Genomic DNA, 19766 nt, shown 5'->3' with positions numbered 1-19766 from the left:
TGTTTGCAACCTGTCATCTGTTTACTATCGATTCGTCTTTGTTTCGCAAAGCCGGCAATGTCAGTATTGTTGTTTAATTATTTGGGGCGCGTGTATCACACAGGCGCCTGTAGCAATGTTGTGAAGAACTATATTCATCACATATCACGCATATCAGATGTCTTGACATGTAAACCCGTTGATTCTAGTGTGACAGTCCAGGTAACATCTAAACTTATAACCTATAAACTAAATAATAAATAAAAATATAAAAAGATAGCTATTTGATGGCCATTGAGACGCTTGTGTAATTTTGTGATATAATTTTAGGGATGGGTAAAGGGCCTGAGAAAGATGAAGGACTTGACATTTGTCGATATTAATGATGGCTCTTGCGTAAAAAGATTGCAGATTTTGATTCCAACCCGCGACAAACCAAATCAACTGGCATTTGGAGCGTCAGTGAGAGCATCTGGATTACTTAAAACAAATAGTAAAGGTGATTTGGAACTGTTGGCGAGTCACATTCAAGTAATCGGGCCTTGTGTTTTCACAGATGGTTATCCATTCGCAGCCAGGAAATCATATCCACCAGATTATGTGCGTCAGTTTTTGCATTTAAGGTCAAGAACGACTACTTTTGGTGCTCTTCTGCGGATGCGAGGAGCTGTGTCACATAGTGTACACAAATATTTCAATAAACTTGGTTTTCTTTATATTCACACTCCAATATTAACAGCTAATGACTGTGAAGGTGCAGGAGAAGTCTTTCTTGTAATGCCTGAAAGCAAAACGTTACGTGAAGAAATGTCAAAGTCAGGAGGCAGTGAAGAAGAAGCATATTTCGATTCTAAAGTATTTCTCACAGTTTCAGGACAGCTACATTTGGAAGCTGTACTAAGGTAAGCACAATTGCATTAGTTATACACATGTATATATTTCTGATTTGTCTTGTTTATGTCCAGAACAAAATGTCTATTCTTATTGATTTCACAATGGAGTTCATTGCTATTGTATTTGTTTAGCACATATTTTGGGAAGATATGATCTTGTCCCTGTCATGACTTCATATAGAAAACAACTTACCTGCAGTTACTAAGCATAACAACATTCATGTACAGATACTGTAGACAGAAAATATAAACAACACAGAGAATATAATAAAATTTGTTTTACATCTACGTTTATATCCTGCAAACCACCATGAGATGCTTGGCAGAGGGTATGTCTTCATTGTTCAGACATCACTCCACCTTGTCACTGGCCCTGGTAAAGTGTATGTACATTACCCAGTGTGCTTTGTTTCTGCTGTTTGAAATGAATCAGCATCCCAACATTACATTGTCAGTACTGTATTAGGATATTAAAATTAGAGAAATGGGGAAATCTAGTATAATCTTATTAATTGTATCATCACAGAACAAAAATTACCCTCTCCCCCTGATCTGTTAGTGAAATATTTTGATGTTGGCAGTTATGGACAATAGACTCGCTTTTAGGTTTGGAACTATTCGTGCAGTTTGTTGTGTGTGTTGGAGATGTGATGGATCAAGAGAAATACTGTGCTACGAGTTGTCAGCTTTGATCAGTGATGTAATGTTAATGGCTGCTGCGATGTCATATTTTATATATTCACAGTTTTGGGATAAATAGGAGTATTCAATATGAGTCAAAGGCTTTGGCCTGTGGCATAGGAAACCTGCAATAAATGCCGTAAACAATGTGGCAACTATAATGTGATGTCAGTAGCACTTTTTTCAAGTGGTCGAAGCTACATAACAGTCTTTCACTGCAACTAGATTTTTTAACTCTCATATTCGTTGAATTCGCCAACTCACAACCAAACTGCCACCTCCAACCTAACCTAGACATCATCAGGCTAAGCCACAGATCAGTCTCACCACACCCACTTTTCTTTGCTTGCACATTTGTTGGTTTCATCAACTGATAACAAAATTGTGAGTATACACACCAAGAGGTGACAGCACAGCAACCATTAACTTTGTCAGTGTTCAGAGCTGACAACTCATATTAAATATTCCTCTTTGCCCGAGTTTTACTGTTGGTTGGTGAAGGCAATGAATGTGTGTGTGTGTGTGTGGGGGGGGGGGGGGGGGAGGAAACACCCTCATTATGGTGACAGACTGATCTCTAGCCTAGTGCAAGGTATAGATTACACTGAATGGTGACAGTTTGGTTCCGAGCTGTCAAATCCAAGGACTATACAACTGAAAAGAACTAGTTTTGGTGACAGACTGATCTGTAGCTTATTCCATTTGAAAATTTTGCTACTGATATCATGTCGTAGTTGCTATTTGCCGATGGTATTTGTTCCATGTTTCCTATGTCACTGGTCAGGGCCAACAGTCTGTATTGAATAATCATCTGATTTAATTTTATATTTTTTGTTAGTGGTGGATATTATTACATATTTTTGTTAATTATGGATATTACAACAAAGTTCATGAGTAGCTCCCTGGATGTCACAGTGGTGGATGACATGCTAATCATGAGTAAATTGTCGGCAGTACAACACAAGGTATTCTGTCAGGAAGTTTTTTTAAATTAGTCTTCAGGCTTGTTTGATGCAGTCCACCACGAATTCCTCTCCTGTGCTAACCTCTTCATCCCTGAAGTAGCACTTGCACCCTATGTGCTCAATTATTCATTTAAAGTATTCAGATCTCTCATAATTCGTACCCTCTAGTACCATAGTGGTCATTCCCTGATACCTTAACACATGCCCTATCATCCTAGCCCTTCTTGTCAGTATGTTCCTCCTTGCCGATTCTGTGGTGAATCTCATTCCCTATCATTTCATCTGATTTTCAATATTATTCAATAACTCCGCATCTCAAATGCTTTAATTGTGTTGTGTACCAGTTTTCATATTATCTGTGATTCATTACCATACAGTGCTGTGCTCCAAATGTATATACTCAGAAGTTTCTTCCTCATATCAGGGCCCATGTTTGATACAAGTAGACTTATTATGGTCAAGAATGCCCTCTTTGCCTGTGCTAATCTGCTTTTTATGTCATCCTTGCTTCATCCAAGATAGCACAATTCCTTAAATTTTTGATCCCCAATTTTGATGTTGAATTTCTTGCTATTGTCATTTCTGACACATCTTGTAACCTTTGTCTTTTACCTGTTTACTCTAAATCCACATTCTGTGGTCATTAGACTGTTTGCTCTATCCAGCAGATCCTGTAATGTCATCAGTAAATTGTGTCATTGATATCCTTTCATCCTTAATTATAATTCCACTCTTGAACCTTTCTTTTAGCTCTGTCATTGCTTCTTTGATGCAGGCCTATGTATTGAACAGTAGGGACAAAAGACTAATCCCTTTTTAAACCAAGCACTTTGTTCTTTACCTTCCAATCTTTGGTTCCCTATTGGTTCTAGTACATATTGTGTATTACTGATCTTTCTCTGTAGTTTACTCCTGTTTTTCTCAGAATTTTGAACATTTGCACCATTTTACGTTGATGAATGCTTTGTCGGGGTTGACAATCCCATTGTGTCTCAGTGCTATAAGATTGTCTTGGTTTTTCTTTAAGCTAGCTTCCATTATCAAGTGCAAAGTGAGAACTGCCTCTCTGACGACTTTGCTTTTCCTAAAGCCAAACTGATAATCATCTACCAAATCCTCAATTTTCTCTACTGTTCTTCTGTATATTATACTTGTCAGCAACTTGGCTGCATGAGCTGTTAAGCTGATTGTGCGATAGTTTTTGCACATATCTGCCCTTGCTATTCTCAGAACTGTGTGGATAATATTTTCTGAAAGTCTGATGCTAAGTTGACTGTCTCATAGATTCTACTCACCAACTTAAATAGTCATTTGTTTGCCACTTCCCCCAATGATTTTTGGAATTCTGATGGAATGTTATCTATTCATTCTTCCTTATTTGAACTCAAGTCTTCCAGAACTGTTTTAAATTCTGACTATAATACTGGATCCCCTATATCACTCATATTGACTTAAATTTCTTCTTCTCACATGTCATCAGGCAAGTGCTCCCCCTCACCTATATGCTCTCTCTCCTGCATTTTAAAGTGAAATTCTCATTGCACTCTTAGTGTTACCACCCTAGCTTTTAATTTCCCTGGAGGTTGCTTTGAATTTTCTATGTGCTGAATCAGTCCTCCAAAAGATCATCCATTTTTTCGATTTCTTCACATCTTTCCTGCAGCCATTTCACCTCAACTGCCCTGCCTTTGTGATTTACTTCACTCCTAAAGGATTTATATTACTTTATTCCTGCCTTTCCCTCCAGCACATTCTTACATCCCAACATCCTTGTGCAGTGAAACTCCATTAGAACACAAACTCCCCCTATTTTATTGTATTTTGTTTGTAATTATAATAATAATAATACAGTTAAAAGGAAGTCACGCTTGATCAAGGTCCGCGTCACTTTCCATTTTTGACCAGACATAACGTCTGAGAATAGAAAGAAAGAATAATAATAATAAACCCCGTGGAGGCCCGGGAAAAGAATAGCCTCCGGTATGTTCTGCCAGTCGTAAAAGGCGACGAAAAGAACAAACCACTAATAGGGCTAAGCCACTTTTAGTGTGATTAGTTGGTTCAGGACAGAACTAATGAAGCCTCAGACAAGCGCTGTCATGGTCGGGGACGGCGCTTGAACGCTATGCCCGTCCACAATGGTAACGACACTGCTAGCCACACGGAAAATGATTTAAATCCCAATAGAGGTGTTTTGCAGGACATGCTTCCTGCAACCACCCTAGAAGGAAAACAAAGACAGAGGATGAGATGGTCTGATGAAGTTAACCGACACCTCATGTTCTGTTATTACCAAGCAACAAACTTAGGAACCAACACAACTGGATACAGATCAAAAGTATACACAACATTTATTACCAGATACCCAGAATTAAAATTTTTAACATAAGAACGACTAGCTGATCAGATCCGTGTAATAATAAAAAATAACAGGATACCCCAGTCAGAATTAGAAAACATCAAACAACAAGTACAACAAATACTGGAACAAAATAATATACAGTCAGAAGAAGAAGAAAATACAGTAATGGACTCAAACATCCCAGAGCAAACAAACAAAGAACAACACACATCAATTAAACAATCAGAGGAAAACAAAATCTTAAGACAGCCACCAGAACAAGCACAAATAGAACACGAAGTGACACACATTGTAGATATAGAAGAAAAATTTCAGCTGACATATATAGAATACAAAGACACAAATACAGACATTAGACCACTCTTGCATAGACCACAAAATAACCCACAAGTCGAAACAACAACTATCAACACAATCATACACAACAAAATAAATGAAAATACAACTATGGAAGAGTTACAACTACTGGTTTATATAGGAGCACTCACTACACTAAATATACACACTAGGCAGAGATCAAAACCAACCAACACACAGAAGAAACCCACAAAACCAGCATGGCAACACAGGCTGCAGATCAGAATAGAAAAACTTAGAAAAGACATTGGACAGCTAACACAATTTATAAGAAATGAAATATCAGACAAAAAACGAAAAAGATTAGGTAAAATCTCACAACAAGAAGCAATAGAGCAATTAAATGAAAAGAAGCAAAAATTACAAGCATTGTGCAAACGACTTAGAAGATACAAAAAAAAAAGTGAAAATAGAAGGAAACAAAACCAAATATTCAACACAAACCAAAAGAGATTTTACCAGACAATAGATAACACACACATTAAAATAGACAATCCACCAAACAAAACAGACATGGAACACTTCTGGAGCAACATATGGTCAAACCCGGTACAACATAACAGGCATGCACGGTGGATACAAGCAGAAACAGACACATACAAGATGATACCACAAATGCCTCAAGTGGTAATTTTGCAACATGAAGTCACCCGAGCAATTAATTCTACACACAATTGGAAAGCCCTTGGAAAAGATAAAATAGCAAATTTCTGGCTAAAGAAGTTCACCTCAACGCATTCACAACTAACTAAATTATTTAACAATATAATGGAAGGAAACATTCCATGTGGGAAAAATTATATATAAAAACAAAGATGAGGTGACTTACCGAACAAAAGCGCTGGCAGGTCGATAGACACACAAACAAACACAAACATACACACAAAATTCAAGCTTTCGCAACAGACTGTTGCCTCATCAGGAAAAAGGGAAGGAGAGGGGAAGACGAAAGGAAGTGGGTTTTAAGGGAGAGGGTAAGGAGTCATTCCAATCCCGGGAGCGGAAAGACTTACCTTAGGGGGAAAAAAGGACAGGTATACACTCGCACACACGCACATATCCATCCACACATACAGACACAGACACAAGCAGACATATGAAATATACAAAATATTAACTTCAGTCATTACACAGAAATTAATGACACGTACAACAAGGAACAAAATTAAAAATGAAGAACAAAAAGGCTGTTGCAAAGGAGCACGAGGATGTAAAGAGCAACTGATAATAGATGCAGCCAACTCATACAAATACCTGGGTGTAACACTGTAATGGATAAAGCGGATGGTAGACTTTGGTTTATTGGTAGAAGACTGAGGAAGTGCACTCAGTCTACAAAGGAGATAGCTTATAAATCACTTGTGTGACTGGTTTTAGAATATTGCTCAAGTATGTAGAACCCACCCCAAATACAACTAACAGGGGATATTGAATGTATACAGAGAAGGGCAGCACGAGTGGCATAGGTTTGTTTAATCTGTGGGGGTGTGTCGCAGAGATACTGAAGTGACTTAACTGGAAGACTCTTGAAGATAGATGTAAACTTCCATAAGAAAGTCTAATAATAAAATTTCAAGAATGGAAGACTCTTGAAGATAGATGTAAACTTCCATAAGAAAGTCTAATAATAAAATTTCAAGAACCAGCTTTAACTGTTGACTCTAGGCATATACTACAATCTCCTATGTATTGCTCACATAGGGTTAGTGAGGGTAAGATTAGAATAATTACAGCATGCACAGAGGCATTCAAACAATCATTCAAATGGCTCCGAGCACTATGCAACTTAACTTCTGAGGTCGTCAGTCGCCTAGAAGAAGAAGAAGAAGAATTAGTCGCCTAGAACTAATTAAACCTAACTAACCTAAGGACATCACACACATCCATGCCCGAGGCAGGATTCGAACCTGCGACCGTAGCGGTCGCTCGGCTCCAGACTGTAGTGCCTAGAACTGCACGGCCACTCCTGCCAGCAACAATCATTTTTTCCATGCTGCATATGTGAATGGAACAGGAAGAAACCCTATTAACTGATGCAGTGGGACATACCCTCTGCCATGCACTTCACAGCGGTTTGCAGAATATAGATGTTGATGTACATGTACTACAAATTTTATCTCCTGAAAGTAAATATTGCCCCCCAGTCATGTTGCATACTTTGTTGGTAGGTTCAGTTGACCCCTGTTTTAAATCAATTGACTAACTGCCACCTACATGGAAGATTCAATTAAGTTGGAATTCTTGTAGTTATAATGATATTTTTTGTATATGTTTGGCAGTTTTTTTCTGTCTCTCCTCTGTTCTGGAAATTTGTCTTGTCTACATCCATTTTCGTTAAAGGGAAGATGAAAAAGTCACAGGAGATCATTTCCAGTGAGTGGGATGGTGCGAAACAATTGTCATTTTGTTTATGGCCGAAAACTGCTTAGCACTAACTGCTACGTGACTGGGAGGATTGTCATGATGAAGCATACTGTCAATTGTCCACCTCAGTGCAGGTTTTTTTCCATTCCTCCTATATGATACTTTGGGGAATGTATTCATGGTAGTCCATCCCATCCGTGCTGGGAAAGGCAGAAAAGCAAAAAGAAATACGAAACCAATATTATGTATGAGTGTTTACTTTCCTGATGTACACAAATGACAAAAAGTTCTGGGGATTGAAAACTTGCAGTAGAGTTAAAATACTGTGAATTTTCAGTGAGTGTCATTCCCTCAGTTTGTAGCAAAGTAGTGCAATTTTGCCAGTTGTGGAAAGGCCAACAATTCTTCATTTTTAAATTTTTCCCATACAGATTTATATAAATTGTAGGATGTTGACAACATGTTTATTTGTATTATTTTATTTATTTATTCATTCAAATAGCATCCTGTAATGATTTAGGACTTTTCTTCACAATACAATGAAGTAAATAGTCCAAAATGTTCACGGGGACCGTTCCAACATTTGCCTGAAATGATTCAAAAACACCTAAATCTTTTACCAGTATCTTTCTGTGTTCATCTATGTTAATTGACAATCAGTAATCAACCCCAAAAAATTTGTGTTTGTTACTCAGTGCAATAGAGTTGTTTTCCCTCTTTGTGCTGAAGTGCGTGCCATTAATTTTATTTATGTTCGAGGTCAATTTATTACGTACTGCCCAATTTTAAACATTCTTCAGTGTTCCATTTGCTTTCTCTACAAGGAGTTCTTGTCTTTTATCAGTCACTATAATGTTGCTGTTATCAGCAAAGAGAACTTTTATTCCAAGTGTTATATGTCTGGAAAACACTGACACATATTAAGAGCAGAGTTGGACCCAGTACTCTACCTTGAGGCACACTAATGTATTGCTAAAAATTTATCATCAGCAGATGTGTAAACTATCTCTATCTTTTGCACTCTGTTTTCCTGGTAAGACTGTAACCACTTGTTTGATATTCCTGTTACACCTAGTGCTTCTAGCTAGTTTAGTAGTATTGTGTGGTCAACAGGCCAAAAGCCTTGCATAAATCTAAGAATATCGTTCTGTAGTCAGCTTCAAATGCCGGTTCTCTAAATTTCCTCAATAGTGTTTTGTGAAAAGAATGTCGTCTTCCCTCAAGGAATTCCTGTTTGTGTTCATGAACCATCTCTGTAGTACTTGCACCTTGATTGAACCTACCAGTAACAAATCTAGCAGCACACCTCTGAATTGTTTCGATGTCGTCCTCTAATCTGAGCCAATGGGGATCCCAAACAGTTGAGTAGTACTCAAGAATTAGTATTCTGTATGCAGTCACCTTCACAGATGAGGTACACTTCCCTAAAATTCTCTCAATAAACTGAAGTCGACCATTTGCCTTCCCTGTTATTGTCCTTTGTGCTCGTTCCATTCATATCACTTTGCAACATTACACCTAGACAATTAACCAGTGTGACTGTATCAAGCAGCACACTACTAGTGCTGTATTCAAACATTGTGGTATTGTTTTCCCCACTCATCTGCATTAATTTACAGTTTTCTACATTTAGAGCAAGCTGCCATTCATCAAATCAATAGAAATTTTGTCTAAGTCATCTTGTATTCTTCTACAGTCACACAACAATGACACCTTCTAGTACACTGCAGCAGTGTCAGCAAACAGCTGCAGATTGCTCCTCTCCCTGTCTTTCAGGTCATTTATGTATATAGAGAATAAGAGCAGTACTGTCACACTCCCCTAGGGCACTCCTGACAATACCCTTGTCTCTAATGAACATTCACCATCAAAGACCATCAAATAGACGACAGAGGGATAGAGAAACAGTTAAAATCGCTCAAAAGAGGGAAGGCCGCTGGACCTGATGGGATACCAGTTTGATTTTACACAGAGTACGCGAAGGAACTTGCCCCCCTTCTTGCAGCGGTGTACCGTAGGTCTCTAGAAGAGCGTAGCATTCCAAAGGATTGGAAAAAGGCACAGGTATCCCGTTATCAAGAAGGGACGTCGAACAGATGCGCAGAACTATAGGCCTATATCTCTAACGTCGATCAGTTGTAGAATTTTGGAACACGTATTATGTTCGAGTATAATGACTTTTCTGGAGACTAGAAATCTACTCTGTAGGAATCAGCATGGGTTTCGAAAAAGACGATTGTGTGAAACCCAGCTTGCGCTATTCGTCCACGAGATTCAGAGGGCCATAGACACTGGTTCCCAGGTAGATACCGTGTTTCTTGACTTCCGCAAGGCGTTCGATACAGTTCCCCACAGTCTTTTAATGAACAAAGTAAGAGCATATGGACTATCAGACCAATTGTGTGATTGGATTGAAGAGTTCCTAGATAACAGAATGCAGCCTGTCATTCTCAATGGAGAGAAGTCTTCCGAAGTAAGAGTGATTTCAGGTGTGCCGCAGGGGAGTGTCGTAGGACCGTTCCTATTCACAATATACATAAATGACCTTGTGGATGACATCAGAAGTTCACTGAGGCTTTTTGCGGATGATGCTGTGGTATATCGAGAGGTTGTAACAATGGAAAATTGTATTGAAATGCAGGAGGGTCTGCAGTGAATTGATGCATGGTGCAGGGAGTGGCAATTGAATCTCAATGTAGACAAGTGTAATGTGCTGCGAATACAAAGAAAGAAAGATCCCTTATCATTTAGCTACACTATAGCAGGTCAGCAACTGGAAGCAGTTAATTCCATAAATTATTTGGGAGTACACATTAGGAGTGATTTAAAATGGAATGATCATATAAAGTTGATCATCGGTAAAGCAGATGCCAGACTGAGATTCATTGGAAGAATCCTAAGGAAATGCAATCTGAAAACAAAGGAAGTAGGTTACAGTATGCTTGTTCGCCCACTGCTTGAATACTGCTGAGCAGTGTGGGATCTGTACCAGATAGGGTTGATAGAAGAGATAGAGAAGATCCAACGGAGAGCAGTGCGCTTTGTTACAGGATCATTTAGTCATCGCGAAAGTGTTACGGAGATGATAGATAAACTCCAGTGGAAGACTCTGCAGGAGAGACGCTCAGTAGCTCGGTACGGGCTTTTGTTGAAGCTTTGAGAACATACCTTCACCGAGGAGTCAAGCAGTATATTGCTCCCTCCTACTTATACCTCCCGAAGAGGCCATGAGGATAAAATCAGAGAGATGAGAGCCCACACAGAGGCATACCGACAATCCTTCTTTCCACGAACAATACGAGACTGGAATAGAAGGGAGAACCGATAGAGGTACTCAAGGTACCCTCCACCACACACCGTCTGGTGGCTTGCGGAGTATGGATGTAGATGTAGATGTAGAAAGAAAGACAGCATACTCGTTTCTGTTACTGAAGAAGACTTCGAGCCACTCACATATGTGAGAACCTATTCCGTATGCTCATACATTTGTTAACAGTCTGCAGCAGGGTACTGTGTCAGATACTGTCTGGAAAGCTAAGAATATGGATTCTGCCTGTTGCCATTCATCCATGGTTTGCAGGATATCGTGTGAGAAAAGGGCAAGAATTCTACAGCAAACCAGTGTTAAGGATATTAGTTCGTAATTTTTCCGGTAATTTCTTTTATCCTTCTTATGTACAGGAGTAACTTGCACTGTTTTCAGTCAATTGGGACTTTGTGCTTGGTGAAACATTCAGTAAGGGGCCGATGCATGTAACTCATCCTTGTCAAGAGTTTCAAGTATCACTTTTGTGAACTCTATTGTGGCCAATATTGTACTTCTCCCACTTCTGAAACAAAACTCTACTTCATTAAAATTATTCTATATGCTTATATAACTCATTAGTCTATCTGCCATGATTGATTCGATTGTTTTTGAGAATGCAGACGGTAGTGGAACTGGCCTGTAATTTTCTACATCACAAACCTTGTTTCTGGGCTCAATTGTTATGTTCGTTAATGGGGCTTGTTTGCTGTCTATGCACATCTTCAGAATAGAGACTGGAACCTCTTCTGTATCTACTGACTTCTTATTGTTAAACTTATATGTTGGCCTCCTGACTTCAAGTTTCATTGTGGGAAAAAAAGCCGTTGTGCTTGCTGTGCAAGTCATTGTGGGTTCTACATGTGTTTTAGGCAATTTTTTTGCAATTTCTCTGCAATACCAGAAACATAGCCGTTCATAAAATTTGCCAATTCCTGAGGATTTTCTGTTATTCTACCCTCATCTTTGATTTGTATGTTATTATACTTGTGTCTGACTTTTCCAGTTAATACTCATACTACTTTGCTTTTATTTTCTTTGTTCTGTATTATTTTGTTATTGATTTTTTTGCAGATAGTTATAGCTTCCTGTATATTTTTATTATACTTGTGATAACAATCTTGTGTCTGTGGATTAGTTTAGTGCTTTTGTAAAGAACTGAGAAATTTAAGTGTTTGGCAGGACTTAGAAACACCTGCAGTTGTCCATATGTTTTCCTTAGCTACTGATGTTGAAGTGACTATTTTTGGAAATATCTCATCAAAAATGAATTTAAGCAACATGCAAAATTCAGAGATCTGGCATCATCTCAGGCTTGATTTGCCAGTAAAAGTGCACTTAACAGTGTCAGTGGCTGTTCCATTGTGAGCCAATTTTTGTTACATCTTGCTTGTTGGATGATGGGAATTGAACACGATAAATCATGAGATGGTTTTTGGCAATGAATCAGAATGCTGATTCATAATTTTCTATAATTTGTAAACAAAGTTAGCTGTCACTTTGTTATGTTAGGTTAGAATTTAACCTCACAGTTGCAGTTTTTGGCAATATTGAAATATGCAAAAAACTGGTGATTTCTCAAACTGGGAAACAATCAAGAATGGGGTGCCGCAAGGTTTGATCTTGGGTCCTCTGCTGTTCTTAGTATATATTAATGACTTGCCATTCTATATTCACGAAGATGCAAAACTGGTAGTTTTTGCCGATGATACAAGTATAGCTATCACACCCAACAGACAAGAATTAACTGGTGAAATTGTAAATGATGTTTTTCAGAAAATCATTAAGTGGTTGTCTGCAAATTGGCTCTCATTAAACTTTGACAAAACACAGTATACCATATACAGTTCCACACAGTAAATGGAATGACACCGTTAATAAATATAGATTTCGATCAGAAATCGGTAGCTAAGGTAGAATATTCAAAATTTCTAGGTGCATGCATTGATGAGGGGTTGAACTGGAAAAAACACACTAAGGATCTGCTGAAACGTTTGAGTTCAGCTACTTATGCTGTTAGGGTCATTGCAAATTTTGGTGATATACATCTGAGTTAATTAGCTTACCACGCCTATTTTCATTCTCTGCTTTCGTATGGCATCATATTCTGGGGTAACTCATCACTGACAAGGGAACCTCCCCATCGCACCCCCCTCACATTTAGTTATAAGTTGGCACAGGGATAGGCCTTGAAAAACTGAACACAGATCAATCGAGAAAACAGGAAGAAGTTGTGTGGAACTATGAAAAAAAATAAGCAAAATATACAAACTGAGTAGGCCATGCGCAAGGTAGGCAACATCTAGGAGAGTGTCAGCTTGCGAGCGCCATGGTCCCGTGGTTAGCGTGAGCAACTGCGGAATGAGAGGTCTTTGGTTCAAATCTTCTCTCGAGTGAAAAGTTTAATTTTTTATTTTCAGACAATTATTAAAGTTCAGGCACTCACACATAATCAACTTCGTTCTCCAAAATTCCAGGAGATGTTTAGATTTGCTTGGACATATGCAGGATTTGACGGTCTACACACGGAAACATTTGAAAACGTAAAAAACATATGTTTTGACAGAGCACAGGGAAAACTGTGCGACTGTGAAACTGTTGCATTCATTTATTGCAGTTTATGTGACAAACTCTTATGTTTTCATCACTTCTTTGGGGGTGATTATCACATCCACAAGAAAACCTAAATCGGGCAAGGTAGAAGAATCTTTTTACCCATTCGCCAAGTGTGCAAGTTGGGTGGGTCGACAGCATATTCCTGTCATGTGATGCACATGCCGTCACCAGTGTGTTATAGAATATCTCAGACGTGTTTTCCTGTGGGAATCGGTTGACCTATGACCTTGCAATCAAATGTTTTCGGTTCCTATTGGAGAGGCACGTCCTTTCGTCTACTAATCGCACGGTTTTGCGGTGCGGTCACAAAACACAGACACTAAACTTATTACAGTGAACAGAGACGCCAATGAATGAACGGACAGAGCATAACTTTGCGAAAATAAAGAAAATAAAATTTTCACCCGAGGGAGGACTCGAACCAAGAACCTCTCGTTCCGCATTTGCTCACTCTAACTACGGGACCACGGCGCTCAACAGCTCACATTCTCCTTTTTGTTGCCTATCTTGCACATGGACTACTCAGTTTGTATATTTTGCTTATTTTTTTCATAGTTTCACACAACTTCTTCCTGTTTTCTCGATTGATCTGTGTTCAGTTTTTCAAGGCCTATCCACTGCGTCAATTTATAATTAAAAGTGAGGGGGGTGCGATGGGGAGGTTCCCTTGTGAGTAAAATAGTGTTCATTGCACAAAAGCGTGTAATCAGAATAATTGCTGGAGCTCATCCAAGATCATCCTGCAGACACTTATTTAAAGAGCTAGAGATCTTCACTGTAGCCTCACAATATATATATATATATTCACTTATGAAATTTGTTATTAACAATCCGAACGAATTCACAAGTAATAGCGGTGTACAGGCTACAACACTAGGAGAAAGGATGATCTTCACTACTCAAGGTTAAATCTAACTTTGGCTCAGAAGGGGGTAAATATGCTGCCACAAAAGTCTTTGGTCACTTACCTAATAGCGCCATATAGCATTTAAAAGGAAATTAAAAGAATTTCTTAATGGCAACTCCTTCTACTCATTAGATGAATTTTTGGATATAGCTTTCGCAACCAACGGTTGCCTTGTCAGGAAAGAGGGAAGGAGAGGGAAAGACGAAAGGATTTGGGTTTTAAGGGAGAGGGTAAGGAGTCATTCGTCATCGTGTACACCCTCCGGGTTACAGGACTGGAGTAGGTGGTGGTGGGAGGGTGCATGGGACAGGTTTTACACCGGGGGCGGTTACAAGGGTGGAGCCAGTGGGTAGGGAAGGTGGTTTGGGGATTTCATAGGGATGAACTAAGAGGTTACGAAGGTTAGGTGGATGGCGGAAAGACACTCTTGGTGGAGTGGGAAGGATTTCATGAAGGATGGATCTCATTTCAGGGCAGGATTTGAGGAAGTCGTATCCCTGCTGGAGAGCCACATTCAGAGTCTGATCCAGTCCTGGAAAGTATCCTGTCACAAGTGGGGCACTTTTGTGGTTCTTCTGTGTGAGGTTCTGGGTTTGAGAGGATGAGGAAGTGGCTCTGGTTATTTGCTTCTGTATTAGGTCGGGAGGGTAGTTGCGGGATGTGAAAGCTTTCGAGTGTATACCCGTCCTTTTTTCCCCCTAAGGTAAGTCTTTCCGCTCCCGGGATTGGACTGACTCCTTAAAACCCAAATCCTTTCGTCTTTCCCTCTCCTTCCCTCTTTCCTGACGAGGCAACCGTTGGTTGCGAAAGCTAGAATTTTGTGTGTATGTTTGTGTGTGTGTGTGTATATATATATATATATATATATATATATTTTAAGTGTCATATAATATTTTGTGTAATGTAATATCTTGTATAGACACCTTTTATTAACCTGACACGTTCCACATCATTATGAAGTGTCATATTCATGATCTCTAATCTAATCTAATGATTTACAAGTAGATTATTGCAATGACTACACATCAGTCTATCAAGTGCAACTGTAATTTCATGTTGAGATTTATTGGTATTGCCAACTCACTAGCAGATTGTCCCATTCCAACCAAACCTAGGTCTTGAGTTACACTACAGGTCAGTCTGTCAGCACATCTAGTTTTTTTCCACTCACCAAATAAATACAAAAAGCAGCAACAACACTTAAAAATCAAGATATAATATGAGTTATTCAGGCACTCTTCATATTGAAAAGAAAATATAGTCAATCTGTATCTTCTGCTGAAAGAAAACATTAGGTTCAGCAATTCTCATTTACTACCATATATAGTCAATCTGTATCTTCTGCTGAAAGAAAACATTAGGTTCAGCAATTCTCATTTACTACCATATATTGTCACCCAGTTGGCTATGACGAAAGTCAGTGCATTGCCAACGTCAGCATGCAGCATTAAAGCTACTGACACTGTAAGTGCACTGTAACCAATGTGTCAGTGCCCTAACAAAGTATGGATTTTACATTTCAAGGAGATCCTTTTGTAGCCTGCAATTGTATGGATTTTGTCAAACCAGTCTTTAACTTTATTGTTTGACAGTAATGATTAAAACACCAAGATCTCTTATAAATACTTCTCTTTTTACCATGTTGTTATCTGTAATTGCATGGTCTAAGACAGATATTGAACTTCTTGATACCGCAGTACCAGCATTTATCATTTTTACCATGCCAAAAGTGTTCAGAGCATTCAGGGAGTTATTAATTATTTACCCGCAACACCCTGTGTTAATACTCATGACTCCACATATTATTTTGTTAGTTCTGGGAGCTGAGACTTTTTCCTGGACTTCAACTAATTTGTTGAAAAAGATCTCCACATTACCACTGGATGACTGGTACATACAGGGAATAATTAACATTTTATGAAAGTCTAGTTTTGTTAGTTCAGTAGCTTCCAACTCAAAATGTTTATCTGTGCTAATAGTGATCTGATCTACTCTAGCTTTAACATATGCACCACCTGTGATATAAATACCTGGTCCTCCACCCTTTAAGGTAGTTCTGAAGTAGCAACTTGCAAATTCACTGATGATCGCATTGTATGCTGTATTTGACTGTCTCTACACCAGTGCCCTGTATTGCGTGCTATCATGCTGTTCAAACTCTGTAATTCAATTTGGATAAAATAATTTTGGGTGTCGGGCTGCATCATTGTAACTACTAAAACAGCAAAATTGCCAATGTTTCGACCAATGTGCTGTGGTCCTCTTCAGGGCGGTTTATGTGGCCCAATACCCAAAATTATTTTATCCAAATGACACCGGCCATGGAAGCCAACAAATTTATTTCCGTAATTCAGCTTTAAGCTGGTGCCATTTATTTTAAGACTGCACATTTTGATGATCAATAGATAATTCTGAGCAAATTTCTGTAATGTGTGTGCACTCTGTAGTTGTACATTCTATCTTTCAAGTACTAACTGAAGAAGTCTCTAAATTGATTGAGACACTTCAAGGCAGGGGAATTCTTTGTCATGATTTATCTTAAAAAAGATCTAGTTGTGTACCTATGGTAACAGTTACTAACTGACTCCACTGATCTTCTTTTTCCAGTCCTGTTGATGTGCAGACCATGCCTAGTGTAGCTCTATTTCCCAATAGTCCCCACCAACACCAGTGGAATATTTGCCCATGCAGCAGTCATCAGTGCCATCTCCAGCTTTGCACTGATTCACTGTACAGCATTGCCAAGATGAAGCCAAGCTCAGCTGAGCTCACCTTGGTGCTAACAGTTAGAGAAACTGCCTTACTCAGGTCACCATCTATTTGTACTCCATGTCTCTATCCAGGCTGTTCAATGGCCTGCCCGCTGTCACTGTCTGATCAGCCTTCATGAAAATCTTACACAGAGGTCATGAAACCTCAGCCCCTTGATCAAGACCAGGAAACAGCTTGAAAATGCTACCAATTGGGGGCCTACACCACTGCAATGACTGCTATCTAGCATCGGTACTCTCTTCTTCCTAACATTTGTATCATTCCTAGCCGTCCTACTCACAGGCAGAGTCTACTGCCTATTTCCTACTACTACACCATCTTGAGGCTCACCTCCCCCCAATTCTGGCAGCTGCAATCTGCTCCTGGTAGACACAACATAAGTATCAGATGATGACCTCCTCCTACTAGCCTTCTTACCAACTGCCAGTTCATGAACAGCTCCCTCACCATTGCCTTTCTTCATCCTTACTAGCTCTCTCCTAGCTTCACTGAAGTGTACCTGATGGACAGAAATCTCCTCTCCTGCTCCTCTATTGCTCTAGTCATGCTGCATATTTTGCAGGATCTCATTGACCTGCCAAGAGTTCTTCTCACATTGTCAGAAGGATGTTAAACCCTAGTCTTCCTTTCTTCACACAGCTTTCTCCCCAGTGAAACCATTTGCTACAGCTCTCACAATGCACCCCACAACTTCATTTTCTTATGGCAGCTCTCACAATTTCTACGTGTGATCAAGTAAAATATCTATAGCAAAGGAAAACAGTCTGTAAATACATGAAACTAAAAAAAAAATCTGATATCTGTTATCCTTATTTCTTTATAAAAGGATGTAACATTCTATAAGAATCATGCTACCTGTGACTGTGTGTCGAGCGGAGTTTGCACACACGTTATGGACACTATAGCGAACTTGTTCCTCTTAATACACCTTTGGAGGCTGTCACTGTTCAGGTAAGGGCATTTCAGGATATTACTATCTGCAATGTATACCTCTCTCCTGATGGTAAAGTGTCTCAGAACATATTGTTTGCATTGGTTTCTCACCTCTGCCCACCTTTCCTAATCTCAGATGATTTCAGTGCCCATGATCCTTTGTGGGGTGGAACCATGATTACTGGCTGCAGTAAAGAACTCAAAAACTTCCTGGCACAACTTGACCTTTGTCTCTTGACTATTTGTACCCCCACACACTTCAGTGTAGTGCATGGAACTTTCTCAACCATTAACCTTTCCATTTGCAGTCCTTGTCTTCTCCCATCTGTCCATTGGCAAGTCCATGATGGCCTGTGTGGTAGTGACCGCTTCCTGGTCTTCCTGTCTCTCCCTCAGTGTCACTCCCATGGACGCCTGCCCAGATGGGCTCTGAACAGTGTTGACTGGGGTGCTTTCACCTCTGCTGTCGCCCTTGTCTCCCCATCACGTGGAGATATCAAAGAGACAGTCCAGAATACAACTAAGCCATTCTTTCGGCAGCTGGGTTGACGACTCTTGTTCCTCGGGCTTTTCCGATGGAAGACAGAACCATGATGGTCATCAGAAATCACAAAGGCCATTAGAGATCGTAAGTAGGCTCTTTAGTTCCATAAGTGGCACTCATTGATGGAGCACCTCATTGCCTATAAATGACTCCATGCCCAGGTTCACCACATAATAAAATGACAGAAATGAGAATGCTGGGAGTGGTAAATTTCAACCATTGGACCAAGTATCTCCCCTTCGTTGGTTTGGGCAAAGATCAGACTTCTCTGTGGATACCAGACACCTGCTGGTGTACCTGGCACTGTCTTGAATGGCGGTCTACACTGACACATAAGCCGTTGCCAAACATTTTGTCTGCATTATGCTTGGGTCTCTGTGTCTGAGAATTATCAACCTGCCTTTTGTGTCATAAAACAATGGGTGGAGCAAAAACAATTATCTTTTACTACATGCTACCTGGAGCCATATAATGCTTCATTCAGTGAGTGGGAATTCACCAGTGTCCTAGCCCACTGCCCTGATTTAGCTCCAGCACTGGACCACATCCAAAACCAAATGATCAAGCACCTATCAGTAGATTGGCAACATCATATTCTTGCCATCTTTAACCGTGTCTGGTGCAAGGGCAAGTTACCATTACAATGGCGAGAAAACATCATTGTCCCAGTGCTGAATACGGGTAAGCACACTCTAGAGATGGACAGTTATCACCCAGCTAGTCTCACTAGTGTTCTCTGTAAGTTACTTGAATGCATGGTGAGCTGGCGGCTGTGTTGGCTCCTTGAGTCTCCGCGTCTTCTGGCTCCATCCCACGCTGGTTTTCACCAAGCCATTCCACTACTGATAATCTGGTTTACCTGGAGTCTGCCATCTGGACAACTTTTGCTCGATATCAACACATTATAGCCATTTTCTCTGACCTGTAAAAGGCGACACCACATCCTTGCTACCTTACATGAATGGGATCTACAGGGTCCACCCCTGATTCTTATCCAGCACTCCCTGTCACACCAGGCTTTCTGGGTTTGAGTTGGTGCTCCCCTTAGTATCTCCCATATCAAAGAGAATGGAGTCCTGTGGTGCTCTG

At 39.7% G+C, this 19766-nt stretch overlaps 1 protein-coding gene across 1 annotated transcript in view; it reads left to right on the top strand.

The window, feature by feature from the left end:
- The first annotated feature begins 8 nt into the window (after positions 1–8).
- LOC124612526 (probable asparagine--tRNA ligase, mitochondrial) overlaps positions 9–19766 on the top strand; it is an 88756-nt gene continuing 68998 nt past the window's right edge. The window contains exons 1-2 of the mRNA XM_047140789.1: positions 9–201; positions 310–881. Of these exons, the coding sequence (XP_046996745.1) occupies positions 58–201; positions 310–881 (716 nt within the window). The 5' untranslated portion in view covers positions 9–57. The remainder of the gene's footprint in view (positions 202–309; positions 882–19766) is intronic.

This window comes from Schistocerca americana, chromosome 4, assembly GCF_021461395.2.
Source record: "Schistocerca americana isolate TAMUIC-IGC-003095 chromosome 4, iqSchAmer2.1, whole genome shotgun sequence".
Lineage (NCBI taxonomy): Eukaryota > Metazoa > Arthropoda > Insecta > Orthoptera > Acrididae > Schistocerca > Schistocerca americana.
The sequence above is the reverse complement of the archived record's forward strand: the minus strand, read 5'-3'. Positions and strand labels throughout refer to the sequence as shown.